The 24,387-nt window shown below is 37.7% G+C and overlaps 1 protein-coding gene and 1 pseudogene across 23 annotated transcripts in view; one reads left to right on the forward strand and one right to left on the reverse strand.

Moving 5' to 3' along the window:
* The window catches only part of NCOR1 (nuclear receptor corepressor 1), a gene marked incomplete at its 3' end in the record, with an annotated part of 145,572 nt that overhangs the window by 17,854 nt on the left and 103,331 nt on the right, over positions 1 to 24,387 (forward strand). For 21 of the 22 annotated variants that reach the window (XM_082441021.1, XM_082441025.1, XM_082441027.1 and 18 more), the window contains exons 2-5: positions 3,405 to 3,582; positions 10,918 to 11,054; positions 18,457 to 18,649; positions 23,694 to 23,876. In XM_082441021.1, coding sequence (XP_082297147.1) covers positions 3,475 to 3,582; positions 10,918 to 11,054; positions 18,457 to 18,649; positions 23,694 to 23,876 — 621 coding nt within the window. In that variant the 5' untranslated portion in view covers positions 3,405 to 3,474. Of the gene's footprint in view, positions 1 to 3,404; positions 3,583 to 5,500; positions 5,707 to 10,917; positions 11,055 to 18,456; positions 18,650 to 23,693; positions 23,877 to 24,387 lie in introns of those variants that run through there. The other variant, XM_082441013.1, reaches the window with a different exon arrangement.
* LOC309650128 (glycine cleavage system H protein, mitochondrial pseudogene) lies at positions 15,363 to 18,450 on the reverse strand (annotated as a pseudogene). The gene has a single exon. The product of its transcript is annotated as a glycine cleavage system H protein, mitochondrial pseudogene (transcript).

Here is a 24,387-nt window from a genome sequence, read left to right on the forward strand (position 1 = left end):
ATTCATGGACTATGGAATATGTCAACTTGGACTGCAGCACAATTGTTTTTAAATCTTGTGGTTGCATTGTATAGTTTTTTTGCTTGTTTGATTTTGGCTAGGTAATTTTTTTTAAAAGCTTTATTGAGATATAATTTATGTACCTTAAAATTCATCCATTTAAATTGTACAATTCAGTGGTTTTTAATATATTAGAGATATGTTCAGATACCACTACAGTCAATTTTAGAACATTTTCATCACCTCAAAAAGAAACCCCAATACAATGGAATATTATTCAGCCTTAAAAAGGAAGGGAATTTTGATACATGCTAACACATGGATAAACCTTGAGGACTTCTGCTAAGTGAAATAAACCAGTCACAAAAGGACTGGTGACTCATATGATTCCACCTATATGAGGTCCTTAGAGCAGTCAAGTCCATAGAGACAGAAAGTAGAATGGTGGTTCCAGAGGCTGGGGGAGGGGATGGAGAGTTAGTGTTTACTGGGTGTAGAGGTTCTTTTGGGGAAGATGAAAATGCTCTGAAGATGGATGGCGTGATAGTTGTACAACAATGTAAATGTACGTAATGCTACAGAAATGTACACTTAAAAATGGCTAAAATGGTGAATTTTATGTTATGTATATTTTATGACAGTGAACAACAAAAGAAACTCCATACACTTTAGCCATCACCTACTGTGCCTCTACCCCACCCCACCATCCCTAAGCACCCACTAATCTACTTTCTGTCGCTATAGATTTGGCTGTTCTGGACTTTCATATGAAAGGAATCATCAGTCACTATGATTGGCTTCTTTTACTTAGCATATGTTTCAGAGCTTGTCTAAGCTGTAGCGTATATCAGTGCTTAGTTCTTTTTGTGGCAGAATAATATTCCCTTGTATGAATATACCTGATTTTATCTATCTATTCCTCCGTTGATGGACATGACTTTTGGATTGTTCAAGGTTTGTATAGTTATTTTGGGACTTAACTTGAGATCTAATGATTCTAAGATGTAAAAACCTACTCCACCTGTATTAAGCAAAGAGGACTTACTGTGAGACTATGTAGGCAGTTTAACAGGTATCCAAGGAGAAAGAAAGAAATACAGCGCCTTCTCGTGGGGACTGATTCAAGGAGTGTGAGCCTAGGCAGTTCCCAGTGTGTCTTGGGGGGCCTTTGAGGTCTCTGGGCTCCACTTCTCTCTGCATCCTGTTCTGGTCTGTGTCTGGACTGGCGTCCTCTGCTCCCCTGTAACTTCTCTGGCACATGCTCTGGCTCACCTTGACTCCTACTGACTCCTACTCTGGCCACTTCGCAATAGCTAACGTTCTCAATTCAGATTCCTGGCGGGGGATCTGATTGGTACAACCCGGGTCCAGTAGAGTAGTTCACTTGACATAAACATCATGTCAAAGCCACACCTTAACAGGGCCAGAGTTTCTAGAAGGAGTGCAGGGACCTGGTGTGACCTGCCTCTGTAGGGCACTAATGCTAGTCAATCTAAAGATGACCTGATTCTCTAGGCCAGTGGTCATCAAACCTTTTGGACTCAGGACTCCTTTTATACTCTTAAAAATTATTTGGGACTCCAAAGAGCTTTTGCTTATGTGGGTTATATATGTTGATATTTACCATATTAGATATTAAAATGGGAAAATTTTAAAGATATTTATTTAAAATAATATAAACCCAAGTCTTTACGTAAATAACATTTTAATAAGTATTTTCCAAAATATAACAAAAAATTTGATGAGAATAGTGGCATTGTTTTACATTTTTTCAGACCTCTTCCGTATCTGAAAAGAAGGTAGCTTGTTTCTCATTTCTGCTTCTGCATTCAATCTTGCAATACGTTTTTTTTTAATATATATAAATTTGTTTTATTTATTTATTTTTGGCTGCTTTGGTTCTTCGTTGCTGTGCGCGGCTTTCTCTAGGTGCGGCGAGCGGGAGCCACTCTTTGGTGTGGTGCGCGGGCTTCTCATTGCGGTGGCTTCTATTGTAGAGGAGCATGGGCTTTAGGTGCGTGGGCTCAGTAGTTGAGGCTCGTGGCTCAGTAGTGTGGCTCTCGAGCTCTAGAGCGCAGGCTAGTAGTTGTGGCTCATGGGCTTAGTTGCTCTGCGGCATGTGGGATCTTCCCGGGCCAGGGTTTGAACTTGTGTCCCCTGCATTGGCAGGCGGATTCTTAACCACTGTGCCACCAGGGGAAGCCCCAGTGTGTTGTTTTTTTTTTTTTAAATAGTTGTGGCTCACGGGCCTAGTCGCTCCGCGGCATGTGGGACCCTCCCCGACCAGGGCTCGAACCCGTGTCCGCCGCATTGGCAGGCAGACTCCCAACCACTGCGCCACCAGGGAAGCCCCAGTGTGTTGTTTTGATGGAAGTTTATGAAGAAAAGCTAACCTCATGTAGCCATGTATTTAGAAAAGGGAGGGGGTATTTTAATAGCCTTTTAACGTAATTGTGGATATTCTTTGATATCACACCCAAACCAGACAAATGGTAAATTTTTAAAGGTTAGTTACTGTGTAGAATCTGAAACCATATTAGTAAACCTTTCATATTCTGTCACATTAAACATTTATTGGTTTGTCTTGCGCCTATTTATTGAACTGTGGTAAAATGTTTTGTACTTTAAATAAATACTTCATTCACGCCTTATTTTGTAATTCTGTATTGGTCATTTGGAAAATATTGATTCATTGAGTTACGCAGATCTTCAAAATTTCATTATGTAATATCAAAAACTCACCCTTGTTAATACCACCACCAGTCTTGCCAGAAAAGTCTTTAAATGTGGGGAAGCCGTCAGGCTTATGGTGGCAGATGGAAGTTTGCCAAAATCCTCATTTTCAAAAAAAATTTGGCAGTTTTTCTTGAAGTGATAGGCTCACTTTGTTCTTCCTTGAAAGCTTTTCTATCCCTAATGCCTTCTTAGGCTGTCATTTTGGGGCAGAATTATTTAATAAAGACAATGTTTCCTCTGCAGAAATGCTTACCTTATAAATACTCTTGAATCCTTTTAACAATTGACTTTTTCACAACCCCCAAATTTACAGCCATAGATTTTTGTTTTTGTAATATGTAATATTTGTGTTTCAGATATTTACTGAAAGAAGGATGTTTACTGAGCAGTTGCTATGTGCTGGCTCCTGAGCTAAGAGTTTATGTGCGTTCACTTTATGTAGCTACTGGTATTATTTGTGATATCTTAAAGAAACTTTTTTAAGTATAGAGGAAAGGACCCATTGATGTTTTTAAAGCCCCAGTAACTTTTATTATATTAAGTAAGTAACATGAGAGAAAGCTTTTACTGATAATAGTGGTTTTGTTTATGTAGCTATAGTTGTGTTATTAGAAGCACACCTGGTGCTTTAGTACTTATCAATTCTTTTCTTTCCCCATCCTGTTTAGGTGATTTCCTAGAAGCATGATTGTTTGTGGCACTTGATCTCACAACCTGGTGAGGACTTCTTTACTGATAATGTCAAGTTCAGGTTATCCCCCCAACCAAGGAGCGTTCAGCACAGAGCAAAGTCGTTATCCTCCCCACTCTGTTCAGTACACCTTTCCCAGCACCCGCCACCAGCAGGTAAGGAACAGCTATTACGCACGTTGCATATGTATTTTGTGTTTTTCTTTACTTTTCCCATTTAATACATTTGTTGGTCAGAAACCAAATACAATTATATGTATATAATTGTTATATATATATTTTAATGGCAAGAACCATTCTCGAAGGTGGGGGACCAAAGGTTAGGGATTAATTATCTTCTTATTGTGGCTTTATGCCAGATTTCAGGAGGTGAACATGTCTCTGCTTCTGATTGTAGGAGTTGTTGATGGATAGAGAAGAATCAATTGCCTAGAGTTTCTAAGTTAAGACATCTGTTTATGTGCCAAGTTCTGGTTGAGTATTAAGCTGGCCGGATGACTTGGCCACTCTTGAGTGAGAGCCAGGTCCTGTGCTAAGGTTTTCTATATGTGTGTTTACTCTATGTAGCTACTGGTATTATTTGTGATATATTAAAGAACCTCTGCCTTCTTGAGAGATTTGATGGTAGGAAGATGAGTTTGCGTGATTGTTTTACCTTGTGAAAAATAAAATAGGTGAAATAATCAGCTTAGAGTGCGCCAGGGACGGAGGTGTAAGAGGTTTGAAGAAAAGAGAAGGGAAGGAATGAAATGGTCATTTCGGAGAACAAGAAAGCACACTTACCAGCAAATATAGTTGAGTACTACTGGATACTACCAAGGACTCCTTTAAAGCATGGTCATGATTACTAAGTGAGAAGGGACATCCTTACCTTGTTTCTGTTTAGGGAAACATTCAGTCTTTCACTATTAAGTATAATATTAGTCACATGTTTTTTGTAGATGTCCTTTTTTCGTTGAAGAAGTCACTTTCTACTGCTAGATTGAGGATTCTTACATGGTTAGGTGTTGAGTTTTGGTTGTGTGTCCTTCCTGCCCCAGTGCTATTCCTCTGATTACTAATTTCCTAGATTATTGTTGCTGCTGCTGTCTTTTTTTTTTTTTTTAAATCGACTTTGGGATTTAGTTTATATATAATAAAATTTTATTATATGTGTACATTTTGACAAGATTCATACAGTCATAAAACCACCACCAAAATGAAGAAAGAAAAAATTTCTATCACCCCGGAAAGTTCCCTTGTGCCCCGTCCAGGTCAGGCCTCCTCCCCCACTTCCCACAAACCTCAGCTCCCAGGAAACTGTGGTCTGCTTTCTGTCATAACAGATTACCTTTGTCTTGAGTTTCACATGAACTCTTTTGTCAGTGGCTTCTTTTCTGTCCCATAATACTTTTGAGGTTTATCCATGTTCTGGCGCATCTTGGTAATTAATTTTTTTTTATTGCTGGGTATGGATATACCATAATTTGTTTATCCAGTCACTTATTCCAGTTTTTGGTTATTGCAAATAAAATTGTTTAGGAAATCTGTATCTATGTTTTAGCTGTATCTACTAGATTACATAAAGAAGCTTTGCCTTCTTTTTTTACGGTATCCTTGGGAGATATGTTTTTAATCTTATCAAGTGCATTTTATTAATTTTTGTCTTAATATTACTTGCTTTTTGTGTCATATTTGAGAAATTTTTTGCCAAACTCAGGGTCACTAAGATTTTCTTCTGTGTTTTCTTCTTAGAGGCTTTAAAACTTTAGGTTGTTACATTTAAGTCTGTGATCTATTTTGAATTACATTTTGTTTATGGTGTGAAGTAAGGGTTGAAGCCTTTGTTTTGCATGTGGGTATTCAGTTCTAGAAATCATTTGTTGAAAAGATTATCCTTTCCTCACTGAATTGCTTTGGCGCTTTCATTGAAAATCAGTTGATCATATATATGTGAGTATATTTCTGTTCTCTCTACACTGATATGTTTCGTTTTTCTTTATCTTGCATCTATGATTTTTCTGTGTAAGGAAACATTTACTCTTTTAATAAAGCACTGCACACTGTCTTGATTATTACCGCTTTATAATACCCTGAAATTAAGTAGTGTGATTCTTTCCTGAATTGTTGTTTTGGATATTGTAGAGCCTTCGCATTTTAGAATCAACTTGTCAACGTCTACAAAAAAGCTTGCTGGGATTTTGACTGAGACTGTATTGAATCTAGAGATTAATTTGGGAGAGAATTGACGACTTTGAATGTTCTGGTCCATGAACATGGTATATCTCTCCATTTATGCAGGTCTGCATTAATTTTTCTTAGTAATGTTTGGTAGTTTTCAGTGTACAGGTCATGTACATCTTTTGTCACATTTATTCTTAAATATGTAATATTTTTAATGTGATTGTTACTGGTACTTATTTTTGAATTTCAGTTTTCAGTTGTTCATTGCTGCTATGTATATTTATCTTCTATCCTGCAAACTTACTTGCTACCTCTACTTGCTTTTTTATGGATTTCATAGGATTTTCTATGTAGATGATCCTGTAACCTGAGAATAAAGACAGCTTTGCTTCTCCCTTTCCAAACTAGATGTCTGCTCTGTTTCTTCCTTATTGCACTGGCTAGAATACCTAGTACAGTATTGAATAGAAGGGGTGAGAGTGAAATCCTTGCCTGGTTTCTGATCTTAGGAGGAAAGCATTCAGCCTTTCACCATTAGGAAGGTTATTAGCTTGGGAAGTGTTTCCTCCCCCTGTATTTTCTTGAAGAGTCATTGTAGGATTGGTATTGTTTTCTTCCTTAGATACTTGATAGAATCTAAGCCATTTGGGCCTAGAATTTTCTTTGTGGGAAGAACTTAACTGATAAATTATTAACTCAATTTCTTTAACAGTTATAATTCAGATTCTTTACTTTTTCTTGAGTCAGTTTGGGTATTTTGTTGTTCAAGATACTAAATTTATTGCCGTGATTTGTCATACTATTCCCTTATTGTTTCAGTGTCTTTTAGATCTGTTGTGATGCCATTCCTTGTGTTAATAATAAGTGTTTTCTTTTTCCTTTTTTTTCTTTATTAGTCTAGATAGAGGTTTATCAGTTTAGTAGATTCTTTTCCTTGAAGAACTAGCTTTAGTTTCATCCGTTTTTTACTTTTTTCTGTATTTTAACTGATTTCTGTCCATATTATTTTCTCCCTTCTATTATATAATTGCCCACATATATGTGATTTCTGACTCCTTTCACTTCTTTGTATATATTCAGGTTTCCTTTTGCTACATTTTCTTCCTGCCTGAAGAGCATCATTTCTCTTAGTGCAGGTCTTTTGGCAGTGAACTTGCTCAGCTTTTATTTACCTGAAAAAGTTTACTTCAACTTGAGTTTTGAAGAATGCTTTCACTGGATATAGAATTCTAGGATGACAGTTATTTTCTTACAGCATTTTAAGAGATGTAATTCGTAGTACTCTGACCTGTTTGGTTTCTGACCAGAAGTCTTTGCTCATTCTTATCTTGTTTATTTAAATATATCTTTTTCCCCCTCTGGTTACTTTTAAGATTTCTCTCTTTATCACTGGTTTTCAGCAATTTGATTATGATGTGCCTTTGTTGTGCTTTTTGAATGTATATGTTACTGTCTTTAGTATTCACTGAGCTTCCTGCCTCTGTGTATTTGTCATTTTCATAAAATTTGGGCAGTATTCAGCCATTATTTCTTCAGGTATATTTTCTGTCTACTCTACTCCTAGTTTCCTTCTGAGACACCAGTTGCTCCTATATTATTTTATCCTACAGGTTACTGGACCTCTGGTCTTCCCCCCCCCCCGCCCCGTTTTTTTATCCATTTGCTTATTTTGCTATGGTTTCATGTTCAGTGATCTTTTCTTCTGCAGTTTCCAATCTACTGTTAATTTCATCCTGTGAAATTATCATTGCAGGCATTGGATATTTAATTTTTGATTAGAATATGAACATTGCTGGATTTTGTTGTATTCCTTTAAAGAAAGTTGGATTCCTTCTGGTAGGCAGTGAAGTTACTTTTGAGTTTTATTTTTAAACACTCTTAAGGCAAGTTTAGAATAGTCTTTATTCTAGGTCTAATTTATCCTCCAATTCTGAACTTGCCTCTTCTGGGCTATCTACTGAATATCTTGTGTATCCAGTGAGATTTCTTATCTCTGGCTGGAGGAAATTTGAATGAGGTCTGGCCCTGTGTGAGCTCTGGGAATTGTTTGTTTTATCATTCCTTCTAACAGTTCTTTCTTCAGAAGTTGTTCTCAGTTCAGCCTTTAAAGACTGGGCTATGCTCTCCCTATGCATTACAGATTGGAATTCAGCCAAACACTTAAGGGAACACAAATTCATATTTCAGGAAATATTTCTCTGTGTAACTCCCTCCTCTCTGGAAGTCTCCAGAAACTCTCTCTGGCTTTCCCAAACTTAGTATGGTTGCTTCAATGAATAAGATTCTGGGGCACTGTTTGGATGCAGTTTGGAAATCACCTCCAGGCAGAAAGCCTGGATTATGCTAGGACTCCCCCATTTGTGTCACTTTTCTCAGAGGTCAAGTCCTGTGCAGCCTGTTGTCCAGTGTCTGAAAGGAATTCCTACACTTTGTCCAGTTTTTTTTTTGCTGTTTACTATGGGAATGTAGTTTGGACAGCGTTACTTGCTCATAGCTGGAAGCAGAAGTGCACTATTGTTTCTTTTATTTCGCTTCTTACTCTTCATTGTGTACTCTTCACTGCATCCTTTAGGAATTCTTTGAGAGACGCTGTTACTGGTGAATTTTCTGAGTTCCTGAATTCTGAAAAGTTTGTAGTCCTAAAACTTGAACTATGATTTGGTTACTGAATTTGTAGGTTCAAATTTGTTTTCTCTGAACTTGGAATATGTATTTGTGTTTCATTCTGTTCAGTGTTGCTGATGAGAAGTCTGCTTTTATTATGATCCTTCTTACTTTGTAGGAAACCAATTTTTTATTTCTTATGACTAGTAGTAGAGTTTTCTCTGCATCTTTTGTTTTCTAAGATTTTGATATGTCCAGTGTGGATTAATTTTTTAAATCTGCTCAACTTTTCTCTTCGGCCCTTTTATATCTGAGGACTATGTCTTTTTCAACTTCTGAGAAATTCTCTTCTATTATTCTTAGAATATTGCCTTTCACCTGTGGATATTGAATGTTGGAACCTTTTACTGTAGCTGCCATTTCTAACTTCTGTAATTTCTGTATCTTTGTGCTCTACTGTGTTATGAGAGAATTCCTCAGTTCTGTCTTTGCTTGCATTTGCCCTTCACCTCTGTCTGTTCTACTGTTGTTTAATTTCAGTGATCAACTTTTTAATTTCTTTAATTGCTATTTGGTTCTTTTTGAGGATATTTTTAATACTTTTGTGTCCTTTTTCACTTTCACTTAATCTTGTCTGTTTCTTTGGATGTAAATTTTTTGAGTTTTGATGTACTTTTTTAAAAAAATGATTTTGTCTTTTCTTCAATGTTTTTTCTTGTTTATGTTTTCAACTTTGTACCTGATATATTTTCATAGACTGTGTATGAGATAATCTTTTTACTGTTATTTGCTTCTAATGAAAGGTTCTGAACCTCCTGTCCTACTCCATGTTTCAGTCTGGCCAACTGTACTTTATCTGTTTATGATTTTCTAAACTTTTGTTGATATATAATTCATATAACATAAAATTCACCATTTTTAAGTGTATAATATAGTGGTTTTTCATATATTCACTATGCTGGGCTACCATTACCATTATTTAATTCTAGAACTTTTCCATCACCCAAAATGGAACCCCATACATAACAGTAGTCAGCCGCAATTCCTGTCATCCCTCCATCCCTGACAACCACTAATCTACCTTCTGTCTCTTGATTTGCATCTTGTAGACATTTCATGTAAATGGAATCATATGTGGCTTTTGAATCTTTTTGTTAACTTAGCATTATGTTTTCTAGGTTCAACTATTTTGTAGCATGTATTAGTACTTCATTTTTTTAGATGGCCGAATACTATTCCATTGTACAGATATATCATGTTGTTTATCTATGTATGAGTCAGTGGACATTTGGATTCTGTCTTCTTTTTGGCTGTTGTGAATAATGTTGCTTTGACAATTTGTGTTCAAATTCTTGTGTGTGGACATATGCTTTTAGTTAGTTTGTCTATATACCTAGGAGTGGAATTCCAGGGTTATTTGGTAATTCTGTGTTTATCTGTTTGTGATTGTTAGTATCTTTTCAAAAGAAGCGTTGACCTTTTCAACAAAAAGTCAACAAAAGAAAAGTAGAAAAACAAACATAAAACACCCACCTAGAATGATGGAAAAACTATTACTCTTAACTAGCATGTTGATTCTCTGGACTTCTGTTTCTTCATTTGTAAATATATGTGGATTTAACTAGATGGCTTCTGTGTCCCTTCCAGCTTATCCATTTTAAATTTAAGATAGGAATGCTTTTTAGGATTTCATATTGAACACAAGGGTTTGAGACCTTATTACGTGAATAATATAGATTAGGAGTTATTGTGATATGTTATTAGAAGAATAAATCAAATATAGGTTGAGACTTCCCTGGTAGCACAGTGGTTAAGAATGTGCCTGTTGGGCTTCCCTGATGGTACAGTGGTTAAGAATCCGCCTGCCAATGCAGGGGACACGGGTTCGAGCCCTGGCCCGGGACGATCCCACATGCTGCGTAGTTAACTAAGCCCATGTGCCACGACTACTGAGCCTGCGCTCTAGAGCCTCCGTGACACAACTACTGAAGCCCGCGAGGCTAGAGCCCGTGCTCTGCAACAAGAGAAGCCACTGCAATGAGAAGCCCGTGCACCACAATGAAGAGTAGCCCCCACTTGCCGCAACTAGAGAAAGCCCGCACGCAGCAACAAAGACCCAATGCAGCCAAAAATAAATAAATAAAATAAATAAATTTATTTAAAAAAAAAAGAATCCGCCTGCCACTGCAGGTTCGAGCCCTGGTCTGGGAAGATCCTACATGCTGCAGAGCAGCTAAGCTTGTACTCCACAACTACTGAGCCTGCGCTCTAGAGCCCATGAGCCACAACTACTGAGCCCGCGTGCTGCAACTAATGAGGCCCGCATGAGCCTAGAGCCCATGCTTTGCAACAAGAGAAGCCACCGCAGTGAGAAGCCCCTGCACCACAACCAAGAGTAGCCCCCGCTCGCCGGAACTAGAGAAAGCCCACGTGCAGCAATGAAGACCCAATGCCCCCATAAATAAATAAGTCAATTTTTAAAAATTAAAAAAAATATATAGGTTGAACAGGAAATCTCATTTTGAATTCTTTTGAATGATATATAATTAATGTTGATTGTTTTAGGTTATGTGAAAGAGTTAAATCAGTGAAGGATTGAAATCATTGCTGCTTCTTTCCATACTTAGTGGACCATAACTGCCTTTGTTCATTTGTCCTTGGTTTGGTTTCATGATGCTTTTCACTTCTTGGTTAATAATTAGTTTATGATTATTTTACCACTAGGAGTTTGCAGTCCCTGATTATCGTTCTTCGCATCTCGAAGTCAGTCAGGCCTCCCAGCTCTTGCAGCAACAGCAGCAGCAGCAGCAGCTTCGCAGACGACCTTCCCTGCTTTCAGAGTTTCACCCAGGTTCTGACAGGTAACAGGCTTTCTTTTACGTTTCCATCCAGGACTGAACTTGTGTCATTTATTTTATTACTTTAATTTTGTTATATTTAACTTGTAATCTTATTAACCAAGCTGTGACTGGTCATTTACAGTTTATATTTTGAGCTCCTTTATATTTGTTTACCATTTGGAGTAGTTGTCATAATAGTTAACAAACTCTTAAAAACTTGTTTCCAGAGTTCGGAGTTAATGCTGTGTAGTGGGCAGTCAGGTAGACCTAGGTTTGAATCCTGGTCAGCTGTTGTGGACTTTGTAGCATTGTGTAAACAGGTGTTCTCAATTCAGGCTGCATATTAGGACCACCTGGGGAGATTTAAAAGCTTGATTCCCAAGTCCCATCCCAGAATAATTAAATGAGTCTCTGGGATTGGGCCCAGGTCATTCTCATTTGCAGACAGGGTTGCCAGTCAGTGATTTAGACTTCTCAGACCTTAGTTTTCTACCTGTAAAAATGAGGATAATAATAGCATTGTCTGCAAAGGATAAGTATTTGGTCAGGTAATGTTGGCCCCGTCCATGGCAGGTACTCATTTTCTCCAGGGTCCTTACCATTTCTGCGGTCTTTTACTCCATTCTCACTCTTAATCTAAAGGATTTTGAAGTATAATAACTATCTTTATTAAATCACCTTTCTTGAGTCCTTGTTTTAGCAGTTTTGTAAAGAACCTGATTTCCTATTTTAAAAATATGATTACTGTTTAGGTTTTAAGATGATAAAAGGTTTAAAATTATTCTGCCATGTTTAAAATCATTGTAAAATGCATTTCTTGGTGAAGGTTGTGGAGAGAATTCAGATCACTCTCCTCTACTATCTAGCAAATATACAAAGATGGTTTTTTTTTAAAAAGGGCTAAAAATGCACCCTGCATAAAAAAGGAAAGGATACAGCCACTGCCATAAACTTGGAAAAGTGGCATTCAAGGAAGGAATGAGAAGAATATTGCACAACTTGGCCTCCTGGTTCCTACTTTTACTCTCAAAGAAGCAGTGTTGAAGAAAGAAAGAAGGTTAGTGTAGTCGTAGGATTTCTCATGATTGCTCCCTAATTTGGGAAGACATGAGTGGGGGTGATGATGTGGTGAACGGTTGGCTTAGGAATCCCCATTATGCCATCCTGCAGGAAGGATAGTTACAGTGTGCCACTTTCCAAAGTGCCACTTTCCAAAGTGCTGAGCCAAAGCCCTCAGGACTGGTTTACCTGTGTGGCTGGTGGAGCGGACCAGCCCCATCCGAGTTTTCCCCTGATTTGCCCCACTTTTCTGTTTCCTCAGGCTGTATACTTCCAGAAAAGTATTTAGAAAGCCATATCCAGTCCTCCATCTGTAGACAAACACGTTCCAGGCAAAGTGGGGATGAGCAAGGAAAACGCCCACACACCATTCCACACCAAAGAGGGAGTCTGGGTAGGGTTTCTCATAGTATGCCTGAGCAGGAGGGTAAGGGATGCCATGAACAGGGAAAACATATTCCTGGAAAGGAAGATTAAAGCAATACAGTGTTTCAAAAACAAAGACCCGTGTGTGTAAAGAAGATGAAAAACAAAGAACATGCCCCGTGAGTGCTGTGCACTGTAGAATGTAAAATTAATAATGAGGTATTCAAAAACAAAATAAGGCAAACATATCAGATAAAATGAAAGATTGGACATTCCTGTGCCCCCAAGACCACCATTTTAAATTCAATGTATAAAGTGAGAAGGAACAAGGAATAAAATAGATGTGGCTGAAAGTCAGTCCTTTGTCTTGGAAGAAAGGTCTAGAAATGATCAGAGTGGATACAGAAGAAAAGGACAGAGATTAAAGCAGTTAGAAAGAAGTGGATAAATATGGAGGGCAAATTAAAATCATCCAACATGTCATAAGAACATGTGTTTCTGAGGTGGAGAACCTGGTAAAGGAAAGGAAATAATATTCATAACTTAAAAAAAAAACCCACTTTTTTCCCCTTTAAAGTGAAGGAAGAACTCAATAGGTTGATAGGACATACCTTGCTCCAAGAAAAATTTGCACAGAATGATCAATACGGAGACAGATCCTGGTTATTATTAAAGTTTAAGGCTAAGTAAAAGAATCAGGAATCCAGGAAGCAAAACACAAGTCCTTGATATGGGGAAAAGAATCTGACAGAAGATATTAATAGTAGAGCAATAGCTACAAAGTTCTGAGAAAAAGAAATTGAGATCCAAGAATATTTATATCAGACACATTTAAAAGTAACAAGCAGACGTTTTCAGACATGAAAGCACTGAGCATCTAAAGCTTCTTGAAGAATTTCTACGTGATGGAATCCAGTCAAACAAAGAATGGAAGCCGTGGTAAAAGGACTACAGTAGCCATAAACCCATTCAAGTGGAAAGTCCATATGAGACATCTCGATGAATTATGGTTCTTTAACGGAATGTCAGTACCAAATCTTGACAAAGTAAAAATAAGTACCCCAAATCAGAGGTACGATAAGTAGTGGGAGAATATTTAAAGGTATGCATTTGAAAAGTGTGTGTGGAGACTTCCCTGGTGGTGTAGTGGTTAAGAATCTGCCTGTCAATGCAGGGGACACGGGTTCAAGCCCTGGTCTGGGAAGATCCCACATGCTCAGGAGCAGCTAAGCCCGTACTCCACAACTGCTGAGCCTGTGCTCTAGAGCCCATGAGCCACAACTGCTGAGCCCACATGCCACAACTACTGAAGCCTGCACGCCTAGAGCCCACGCTCTGCAACAAGAGAAGCCACCGCAACAAAGAGTAGCCCCTGCTCGTCGCAACTAGAGAAAGACTGCGCGCGGCAACTAAGACTCAATGCAGCCAAAAATAAATAAATAAATAAATTATCTTTAAAAAAAGAAAACTGTGCCTGGAGTGATTTGATGACTTCTAAAATGGAAATATATTAGGTTAAAAAAATTAAAATCATAATTTTAATTAATGCTCTTCATAATTATTTTCCTAACCCTTTAGCAAGAATTTTTTAGGAACTAATTTCTTACGCTAAAGGAGTGTTGACCTGGAATATAGCAGTTCCTTCATTTCATTTCATTTTTTTTCTCATATACATATCTGTATAAAAATAAACCAAATATTCTGTATTTAAAAAATATGGTGATTCTTCTGTTTTATTTTTGCCTGTATATCCATACATCCATATATAAAAATGATGTCTGGGAATGATATTCACCACTAATTATAGTTGTTTCTATGTGGTGGGATTTGGGGTGATTTGCTGTTTAGTTCTGTTATATATTCCAGGAAATTTTTTGTTAGCAAATGTTTATCATTGTATAAACACAGCACTCATAAAATGTAAGAGTCATTTCTGTGTGAATGTCATTCATCATGTTTTATAGATTTCATTGGAAAAATTAGTCCAAATAGCATTTTAGAGTATTTGGATATTTAGATAGCAGATACAGAACAACTGAGGTAGTTTCAGATATTATAAAAGATTCACTGAGGGCTTCCCTGGTGGCGCAGTGGTTGAGAATCTGCCTGCCAATGCAGGGGACACGGGTTCGAGCCCTGGTCTGGGAAGATCCCACGTGCCGTGGAGCACCTGGGCCCGTGAGCCACAATTACTGAGCCTGCGCGTCTGGAGCCTGTGCTCTGCAACAAGAGAGGCCGCGATAGTGAGAGGCCCGCACACCGCGATGAAGAGTGGCCCCCGCTTGCCACAACTAGAGAAAGCCCTCGCACAGAAACGAAGACCCAACACAGCCATAAATAAATAAATAAACAAATACTTTAAAAAAAAAAAAAAGATTCACTGAAACTCAGATAATTGGTTTTCCCTTGAGCAACAAGAGGCCAAATCATATTTATACATTTTTAAATTTAAGTGAAATTAATTTTGTTTCAGACAACAGCCTTCCTTAGGTGGGAATAAATAAAATAAATTGATGTAATTCTAGATGGTCTTTGTGGGCCACTATTTTGAATAGCTATGAAGTTTATGACATATTTCCCCTAAATGAGGGTTATCTTTTTTTTTTAAGAAGTTGAATATTTTATTATTAAACTGTTTCTTATTTTCCTGCAAGGCTGTTGCTTCACTGTATAAAAATAGCACCAGCAAACACAGTGTACTGCAAAATTAAGATAGTAATGTTCTTCATTGGACACTATACAACTAACAAACTTTTCTCCACTGCTATTTATTTCCAGTGGCAAGTTCATTGAGTATTTTGACCCAAATCCAGGGATGGCTGTAAGCAAGTTACAATATTATATAAGGTTAAGATAACAATGTTATCCTTGAATTAGATAATTTTTTTTTTTAAAGGAACATAGTTTATTTATTTTTTATTTTTATTTTTGGCTGTGTTGGGTCCTCATTTCTGTGCGAGGGCTTTCTCTAGTTGCGGCAAGCGGGGGCCACTCTTCATCGCGGTGCGCGGGCCTCCCACCATCGCGGCCTCTCTTGTTGCGGAGCACAGGCTCCAGACGCGCAAGCTCAGTAATTGTGGCTCACGGGCCTAGTTGCTCCGCGGCACGTGGGATACCCCCAGACCAGGGCTCGAACCCGTGTCCCCTGCACTGGCAGGCAGACTCTCAACCACTGCGCCACCAGGGAAGCCCCAGATAATTTTTACAACTAGTTTTACCACAGATAATTTCAGGAATTCTGAATATTATAACTGAATAGTACATATTCTATTCATTATAACTAAAAATCACAGCGTGTTGTGAAAAAGATGCATAGTGTTTATCTGAAATCATTAGGAAGTTAAGGGGTATTTTCTTCAGGCAACACTGTTGTGAGTAGTTTCTTTTGCTAAAAGTTGCTTTTTAAAAATCTATCCACCACTAATTTAAGACAACTATGCTAGATTAAGTTGTTTCAAACTACTTTATTTAGGGGTTCCATTTTCACTCCTCAATAGATTTTATGTATTTCTCATATGCTTCTTCACTCATTAGTTCATCTAGTTCTGAAGGGTTACTGAGGGTCATCTTGATCAGCCAACCATCTTCATAACAAGATTTGTTGAGAAGTCCTGGATTTTCTGCTAGAGCTTCATTAATTTCAGCTACTTCTGATAGAGGAGAATAGAGTTCACTAGCAGCTTTCACACTTTCCAGAGCACCGAATTCCTCTTGTTTGTTCAATTTTCTCCCAGCTTCAGGCAGACTACAGTAAACAACATCTCCCAAAGCTTCCTGTGCAAAATTGCTGATTCCCACTGTTCCAACACCGTTTTCTGTTGTTACCCAGTCATGTTTGAATTTACGACCCGACAGCAGAGCGGGTCCGGTGCGCGGCGCCCTCCCGCAGTCCCCAGGGCCGCGGCGGGCAGGGCGCGTTGGGCGCAGAGATGGCGCGCAGGCTGCAGACCGTGGCCCGCACGCTCCACACCACTCGCAGCGCCATGTTCTCAGGGGTGCAGAGGGTCTCCGTGCAGCATCTAGAGCGCCCCCGGCCGGCGGGGAGAGGGGTTATCTTTTTTAAAAAATTAAAATGATTAGGTACATTTCAATAAAAAATTCATTTGATAAACTTGTTTTAAAGCTATTTAAAGAGGATACTAAGAGCTGATGAAAGTCAGTAAAATGTAGGGAATTTTAAGTCTAAAAGGCTACAGAGATATTTTAGTATGAAAATCTGTTTTTTTGGTTTTTTTTGTTTGTTTGTTTTGGAAATACCACATTTTATTTTTCTATTCATCAGTTGATAGCTGTTTTCAAGCACAAATTTTTCTGTGGCTATCTATATATTCCTTTTTCTTGGTCATATACCTAGGAGTAGGATTGCTGATTACATGGTAGTTTTTTTGTTTGCCATTTGGGAAACTGCCAGACTGTTTACAAAGTGGCCACACAATCATACGATATTAGTTGTTTTTTTTTTTAATTGTTATTATTTTTTAAAAATAAATTTCTTTATTTTTGGCTGCGTTGGGTCTTCGTTGCTGCGTACAGGCTTTCTCTAGTTGCGGTGCGCGGGCTTCTCATTGTGGTGGCTTCTCGTTGCGGAGCATGGGCTCTAGGCACTCGGGCTTCAGTACTTGTAGCATGCAGGCTCAGTAGTTGTGGCTCGTGGGCTCTAGAGCGCAGGCTCAGTAGTTGTGGCACACGGGCTTAGTTGCTCTGTGGCATGTGGGATCTTCCTGGACCAGGGCTTAAACCCTTGTCCCCTGCATTGGCAGGCGGGTTCTTAACCCCTGCGCCACCACGGAAGTCCTGGAATTGTTTTTTTAATTTCATGTCTAGATTGTTCATTGCCAGTGTATAGAAATAAAACTGATTTTTGCATGTTGTTTTTTTTTTTACCCTGTAACTTTGCTCTGTTCATTTATTAGCTCTAACATTTTTTTTGTGGATTCTTTTGAGTTTTCTACATATGAGATTGTGTCATCTGCAAATAGAAATACGTCTTCTTTTTCAATTTGGATGCCTTTTCTCTCTTTTCTTCCCTAATATTCTGATAAGAACTCCCAATACTATATTGAAAAGAAGTGGCAAAAACAAGCATCCTTGTCTTACTCTTGAAGCTTCCTACTCCAGTATTTTTTGTGACATCATTGTGAATTTTAAGGAGACAATGGGATCTTATGTCTTGAATGAGATTTCAAATTTTTGAAGTATAATAAAATTGTAGACCTCAGGGTTTATTTTATCATCTATCCTAAAAACGAAACCCCATGATTAACTTTTCAATTAAAAGTTGTTTTGTGAGACATTCATTTAAAGCTTGGCCATAGGTAAGATGTCGCTTCTGTAAATACTTCGGTAGAAAATGAAAAGTCAAATTAACAAACACCCATACATAGTATAGTACTCTATACAGTATATCATGTAGAGAAATTAAAAACAGATTCCTGACCTTCAGGATACTTAGGTACTTGGGGAAACTAGACAAAATACATGTTTTAGGAGTCAGAATTATGTATTCAAAGTACTGTTGCATTCCCACTCAAGAGACTTGTTTTTAAGTCTTAATAATACCTCACAACTCAAGTCATTTATCTTTCCATGTGGCAGTTGCTGGGAAATTTGTTATTATTATTTTTTTTCTGCTTGCTTTTATTATTGGTTGAAAACGGTGGCTCTTCTAGTCTAGATTATATTCAGTTATTATGGCATAGGTTTAAAAATACTTTATGGATATTTTTCAGCAACTTCAGATTTTCTGCAAGTTGAAATCTTCTGTTACATCTTTCACTACTTTATCACCTCTACTCCCACCTCCCCTGAAGAAACTTTTCCTATCAGAATTTAAGTTTAATAGTACTTAATAGTGAGGTATATATTCTCCTGGGGTGAGGGAATTCACTGGAAAGTGAGCATAACTTTTCTTTTATTTCAAAGTTCAACCAGGGGTGTTAGCAGGAAGTTGTGCATCACTTAAACATTTTCAAGTGATTATTTTCTTTGTATGTATTAGGCCTCAAGAAAGGAGAACTGGATATGAGCAGTTTCACCCAGGCCCTTCCCCGGCGGATCGTGATTCACTGGAGTCCAAGCGCCCACGCCTGGAGCAGGTTTCTGATTCCCATTTCCAGCGGGTCAGCGCTGCGGTCTTACCTGTAGTGCACACGCTGCCAGAAGGGTTGAGGTCTTCTGCAGATGCTAAGAAGGTAAATATTTGTTCTCTTACCCTGTGGAGCTGTCGGTCTGAAATGTCTGTTTAGCCATATTCAGGCACAGCGCCTAAAAGAAAGTCCGGTTATGCCAGTCTCTAAAGGTTAGTGCTATGGGAAAGTAAAAATTTTGTTAAACAAAACTAAAAACCACAGACTTAATACTCCAGACTTTTAAAGTCAGTACTTTTAACTTTTTGGTAAATGAAAACAATCCGAGGACTGCTGTAAAGAAAAACTGCTGTTGAATGACGTTCAATTGCTGTTAAATCTCAAGCATTTTATATCGGCTTGTTGGGCTGTAAAATGTGGTCAGACTCAAGACTACCACAGTTCTGTTAAATTTAAATTAAATTTTAAATAATACCCTTAAATTCAGTTGCAGTTTATTAACTTACTGCATAGGAGAAGACACGTTTTAGGTAAGGTTTAATTGTGCTTATAATTTTTAAAGAAAGTTTCTTTTTCTAATTTATGTAAAAAATATGTTCTTGCAAATACAGAGGAAAAAAGTTATCTATAATTCTCTGTCTTAGAGGTAACTGTTAACTTTTAATATGTAGCTATATCTCGTGACATTTCAAACAATGTGTATTGTGGATTTATGAGAAGGTTCTATTAAGATCAAACCTCTTTTTCTCTTATGTTTATTGTTATTTGCCTTTCTTTTGTGAAATGCATCTTCCTGTATTATGCCCTTATTTTGTTGCTGAGTTTATCATATTTAACTGTCTATTTTGCTTGTCCTTAAATCTTCAGATTAGGAAGTACCTGGCACTTAGTAGGTACTGAATAAATATTTGTTTTAGAAAGAGTAAACTAATTCTTTAAAACACTTTTAACAATAAAGTGTTAACCCCTTTACTATCATATGTTCATATCTCTTACCCCTGCCTTTTTGTTATCAGATATCTTTCCCATAAAGTTTATTTGCCTTTATGGCTAATGGCCCTGTCCACCCTGATATCAGATAAATAAATACACATTTTCTTTGAGTTTTTATGCAGTGAGAAATGATTTAATAGATAGTGAATATGTTTGCAATTTATTTTCAAATAGATCAACTGGAAAAAAAAAAAAGGTAGGTGTGTGCATGTGTATAGAGACAAAGCAAATACAGCAAAATGTTACAGCTAGTGAATCTAGATGAAGATATTGAGTGTCCATTATACCAGTCTTTCAACTCTTATGTAAATTTGAAAATATTCAAAATAATAAGTTGGGTGGGGAAAGCTCTTTGTGATAAGCTAGAAATGAACTAAGCTTCTAGGAATATTGAGACCTGCTTCACTATGTGAAGTATCTGTATTATAGTCTATGGGTTTATAAGAAATGTTTGAAACATTTAAAAAAGAAGGAAAGAAAGAAAGAAATACAGTGAATAAAGGTCTTCTTCCAAGGCTGAGTAAATGACCACAAAGGTAATTTATAGCTATAGATTTTTTTGGCAGAAAGAGATCTTAAAACTTCATCCATTTAAATAATGTGTTATGTTGGATCAGAGTACAGCTGATTTCCATTTTATAGTAGAGAAGACAGATGTTAAGAAAAATTAAGTGACCTAGGTCGAGCCTCCTGAGTTGGAATGAGAACCCATGACCTCTGACCCCTAGTCCTGCTCTTTTCCCACCCCCCTAAGTTGTAAATCGTGACTTTCCTTTTTTTAGAAGTAGGGATTTTGAAAGAATTAGCATCTGTTAGTTTTTTTCTTTTTTTTTAATGTTGTTAAGCCCAGGTATATCATTTATAGAAAGATTAAATTAGATAAGTTTGAAGGAAAAAGTTACAGTCTCACCAGTTAGAAATTGTTGTTAATTGTGCATATTTTAATGTGCTCGCTTTGTATATTGTATATAACTTTATTTTTGCTTAAATACATACTTTTTGTGTCGTTAAGTTTACAATTTTATTTTTAGTCATATTCCATATATGGATATAAAGTAATTTATTTAATTGCCACACATGTAGGTTACCTGTTTGCTCATTAGAACAATGACATATTTTCTTTAGGTTGATTTTTGTGTTTGTTTTTTTTTTGTGGCTGCGCTGTGCGGCTTGCGGGATCTTAGTTCCCTTACCAGGGATCGAGCCCTCACCCTGGGCAGTGAAAGTGCGGAGTCCTAATCGCTGGACCACCAGGGAAGTCCCTAGGTTGATTTTTTTGGTATACAGTCTTGTTTATTTCCCTAAGGTAAATTCCTGTTAGTGTAAGTAATTAGAGATCAGAGTTGGCATATTTTAAGGTTTTCATGGGTGTATCCAGATTGCCCTGCAAAGGAGGAGAACCAGTTCTTGTCCCTGATAGCACGGTATGAGGGCTCCCAGGTCTTGTGTGCCCTTACTGATACCACATATTTACTGTTTTTTAAAAAGTCATTGTTTGATAAATTTTTAACTTGCATTTATTTGCTTGTTAGTAAAATTTGACATTTTTTCATTTGTTTATTTTTCCTGTTTTATGAATTGCTTTTTCATGTCTATTGCTCATTTTTCTGTTGGTGTGTTTTTTATTTTATATTGAGTTGTTAGAGTTCACATTTTGCAAACGATTTTTTCCATTTGCCTTTTAAATTTTTTTTTTTTTTTTTTTTAAACATGTGTTTTTGTTTTTTTAATGAAAGCTTATTTATTTATTTATTTTTGGCTGTGTTGGGTCTTCGTTTCTGTGTGAGGGCTTTCTCTAGTTGCGGCGAGCGGGGGCCACTCTTCATCGCGGTGCGCGGGCCTCTCACTGTCGCAGCCTCTCCCGTTGCGGAGCACAGGCTCCAGACGCGCAGGCTCAGTAGTTGTGGCTCACGGGCCCAGTTGCTCCGCGGCATGTGGGATCTTCCCAGACCAGGGCTCGAACCCGTGTCGCCTGAAATGGCAGGCAGATTCTCAACCACTGCGCCACCAGGGAAGCCCCTAAATTTTTTATTTCAATTTTGATGAAGAGAAAATTGTTTTTTATTTTGATTCATCAGTCTTTTTTTTTTTTTTAAATGTCTTTTGCTGTTGGCTTTCCTGAGCTCAAGATAATGTGAATGCCTTTTTTTGTTTGTTTGAGGCTTCTTGTGATTTGCTAATAAATCTCATATAAATGTTTGCGATTATTTGGCTTTCATTGTGATATAAGATGTGAGGTAGGAATCTTAGCTTCTTCCCTCAAATTACTATCAGAATGTTCCAATACAAAATTATAAACTCCTTGAAGGCGAGCATCATGCCTGTTTTGTTCACCACTCTACCTAGTGCCTGTCATATAATAGGCACTCAAGGAATTTGTTTTTTGTTAAATATTTAACTAGAGAAGAAGTCAGTGGAAAATACTGATTTGTAATAGTAGTTCTTAGGGCACGGATCAGATCACCTGAGGAGCATTTTCAAAATCTGCTGAATCGAAATATAATCTGTTTTGCTGTTACACGTGTTATGTAACACAAATTAGCTCATATGCATATGTAAGAGAATGATATGAATATAACATGGAAGTCCTAAAGATTCGTGAATGATTGTTCCCTGCACATGAATGTTTTCAGGCTCTCAGGATCAAGCTGCCTCATAATTAAGAAATAGCCTTTGAGATAGATGAAGACCTTAAAAAGATTTGAAAAGCCTGCATTTAGTTTTCATTTAGGGCAGGTAGTAGCTGGCTTAGTTAATTCATGAAGTGCTCTGCTTTTCAATGTTAAGCTAACTAATGAAGATTGGAATGTTGAAAAGAAACTGCAAAGACATTTTCTCCTGTACTTTTTTGTTTTTAAAGGTTGATAAAAATCTTTATACCCCAAATCTGATTTTTATTTTGATGAAACATACTATTTTCTACTGGAAGCAAATGACCTCAAGGATTAACAAAGGAAGCGTAAACTATAGGGTTTATGGCTACCAAAGAATTGACTGTAGTCTAAATGCAAATGATATTGGAGCTTTAACAATATTATTACTTCTGTTAGGATCGCTGTTGTTTTTGCTAATGCTCTGCTTGCAAAGTTTAAGTAATAACCATAATCCTATTTTCCCCAGAAGTCTTATATTTAGCTATACTATTACAGAATATCAGACTTTTCAGGAATATACATGTCACGTTTTAGTTGAAATCTCTGTTCCAAGGTGTTTTGGAACAACTATCCAGGTATAATTAAGTGCATTCTTGGTTAGAACTACTGATTTCTCACAGTGAATTAATCTTATTTAATACATTGAGGGCTCTATAGTCCTAGGAACTATGCTCATTCTAGGCTTCTTATACCCTAAAGAAAACTAGTACCTTAACCTAAAATTTATGTGCTCTACAGTGTTGCTTATATCTTCACTTTAGACTGGAGATTAGTAGGCTGTATGTGTGTGTGTGCATGCGTGCATGTGTGTGTTGACGGGGTGATAGGTTTTGAGTGGAGGGGCCTTCAATCTGTTGTAGTCCCCTGCTGGTTTGGAGCTGGAGTGGGATGATATATTAGGCTGAAGAGATGTTATGTGCGATATAGGGTGGGCAGGCTTAGTTGCCCTTTATGAAGGTAGGCCTGGGTGACTGTAGCAACAAAACTTCTAGATCATTTCTTGGACTTCTGTACCTCACTGTTGGCCCTTGGAAAGTCTAAAAACTTTTTGATAGGAACAGCCATATCATAGCTGTTACGTTGGGTGGGCACACAGGGCATGCATGTTCAGACCTTTTGGAGTGCCATTACGAGGAAATGGCTGAGGAATTGGTATCTTCCTTTGCCGTGATTGCGTTATTATTTCTGCAGAAATTGGAAGTCTCAGTATCGTTGTACTAAAGGCTGGTTAGCCACTTAGCCACCTCATTCTGGATAGCTTTTAGGATCTTCCAAATTGTGAATGATATGTCTAAACTATAAACAGCAGTGGTGTGGGTTTGTGTGTGTGTGAGAGAGAGAAAGGGAGGGAGGGAGAAAATTGCTACCGTAGGACGGCCATCTGCAGAGAGCACACATTGCTCTGCTAAGCTTTAAAATTCACTTTTTTCAGTTAAGAGGATCTTGCAGCTGACATTGGCTGTTAGTGAGAAATCATTTGTTCTTGATTTTCTTCCTTAAAGGATCCAGCATTTGGAGTCAAACATGAAGCTCCTTCCTCTCCAATCTCTGGGCAACCATGTGGAGATGATCAAAATGCTTCACCTTCAAAACTTTCAAAGGAAGAGTTAATACAGAGTATGGATCGTGTAGATCGAGAAATTGCAAAAGTAGAACAGCAGATCCTTAAACTGAAAAAGAAACAAGTAAGTGTTTGATTTTACTGCTTAATACATTCTCAGAATGTATGTTTGTCTCACTAAACAAGAGAATGTTGAACTTTCCATATTTTTAACTTTACGTAAAGGAAATCATGCCTTGTATGTTCTGTGACTTGCTTATTTTTGTTGTTCGTTTCCTTAGTTTCATCCATTCATTTTCTTGTGGTATTGTCTGGTTTTATGATTCCAGATAGCAAAACTTATTTGTCTGTTCCGTGTTGGCTCTTACTGGATGTGTTGTTTCTAGCTTCTTGCTATTCCACACATGGTGCTATGTTTTTGGTTCACGTGTAGACAGATTTTCTAGGACGTGTGCCCAGGAATGGCGTTCCGTGGCCTGATCGTGTGCATGTGTTCGCATGTGCTAGATGAGACCGCATCTGCTGAGATGGCAGCACCATTTATACTCACACTGGCAGTGTGCTCACGTTCCAGTTTGTGCGTGTCCTTGCCTTCGCGTGGATGTGAAGTAGTTCTGACTTGCACTTCTCTGGTG

This window comes from Balaenoptera physalus, assembly GCF_965194825.1.
Source record: "Balaenoptera physalus genome assembly, chromosome: 20".
NCBI lineage: Eukaryota > Metazoa > Chordata > Mammalia > Artiodactyla > Balaenopteridae > Balaenoptera > Balaenoptera physalus.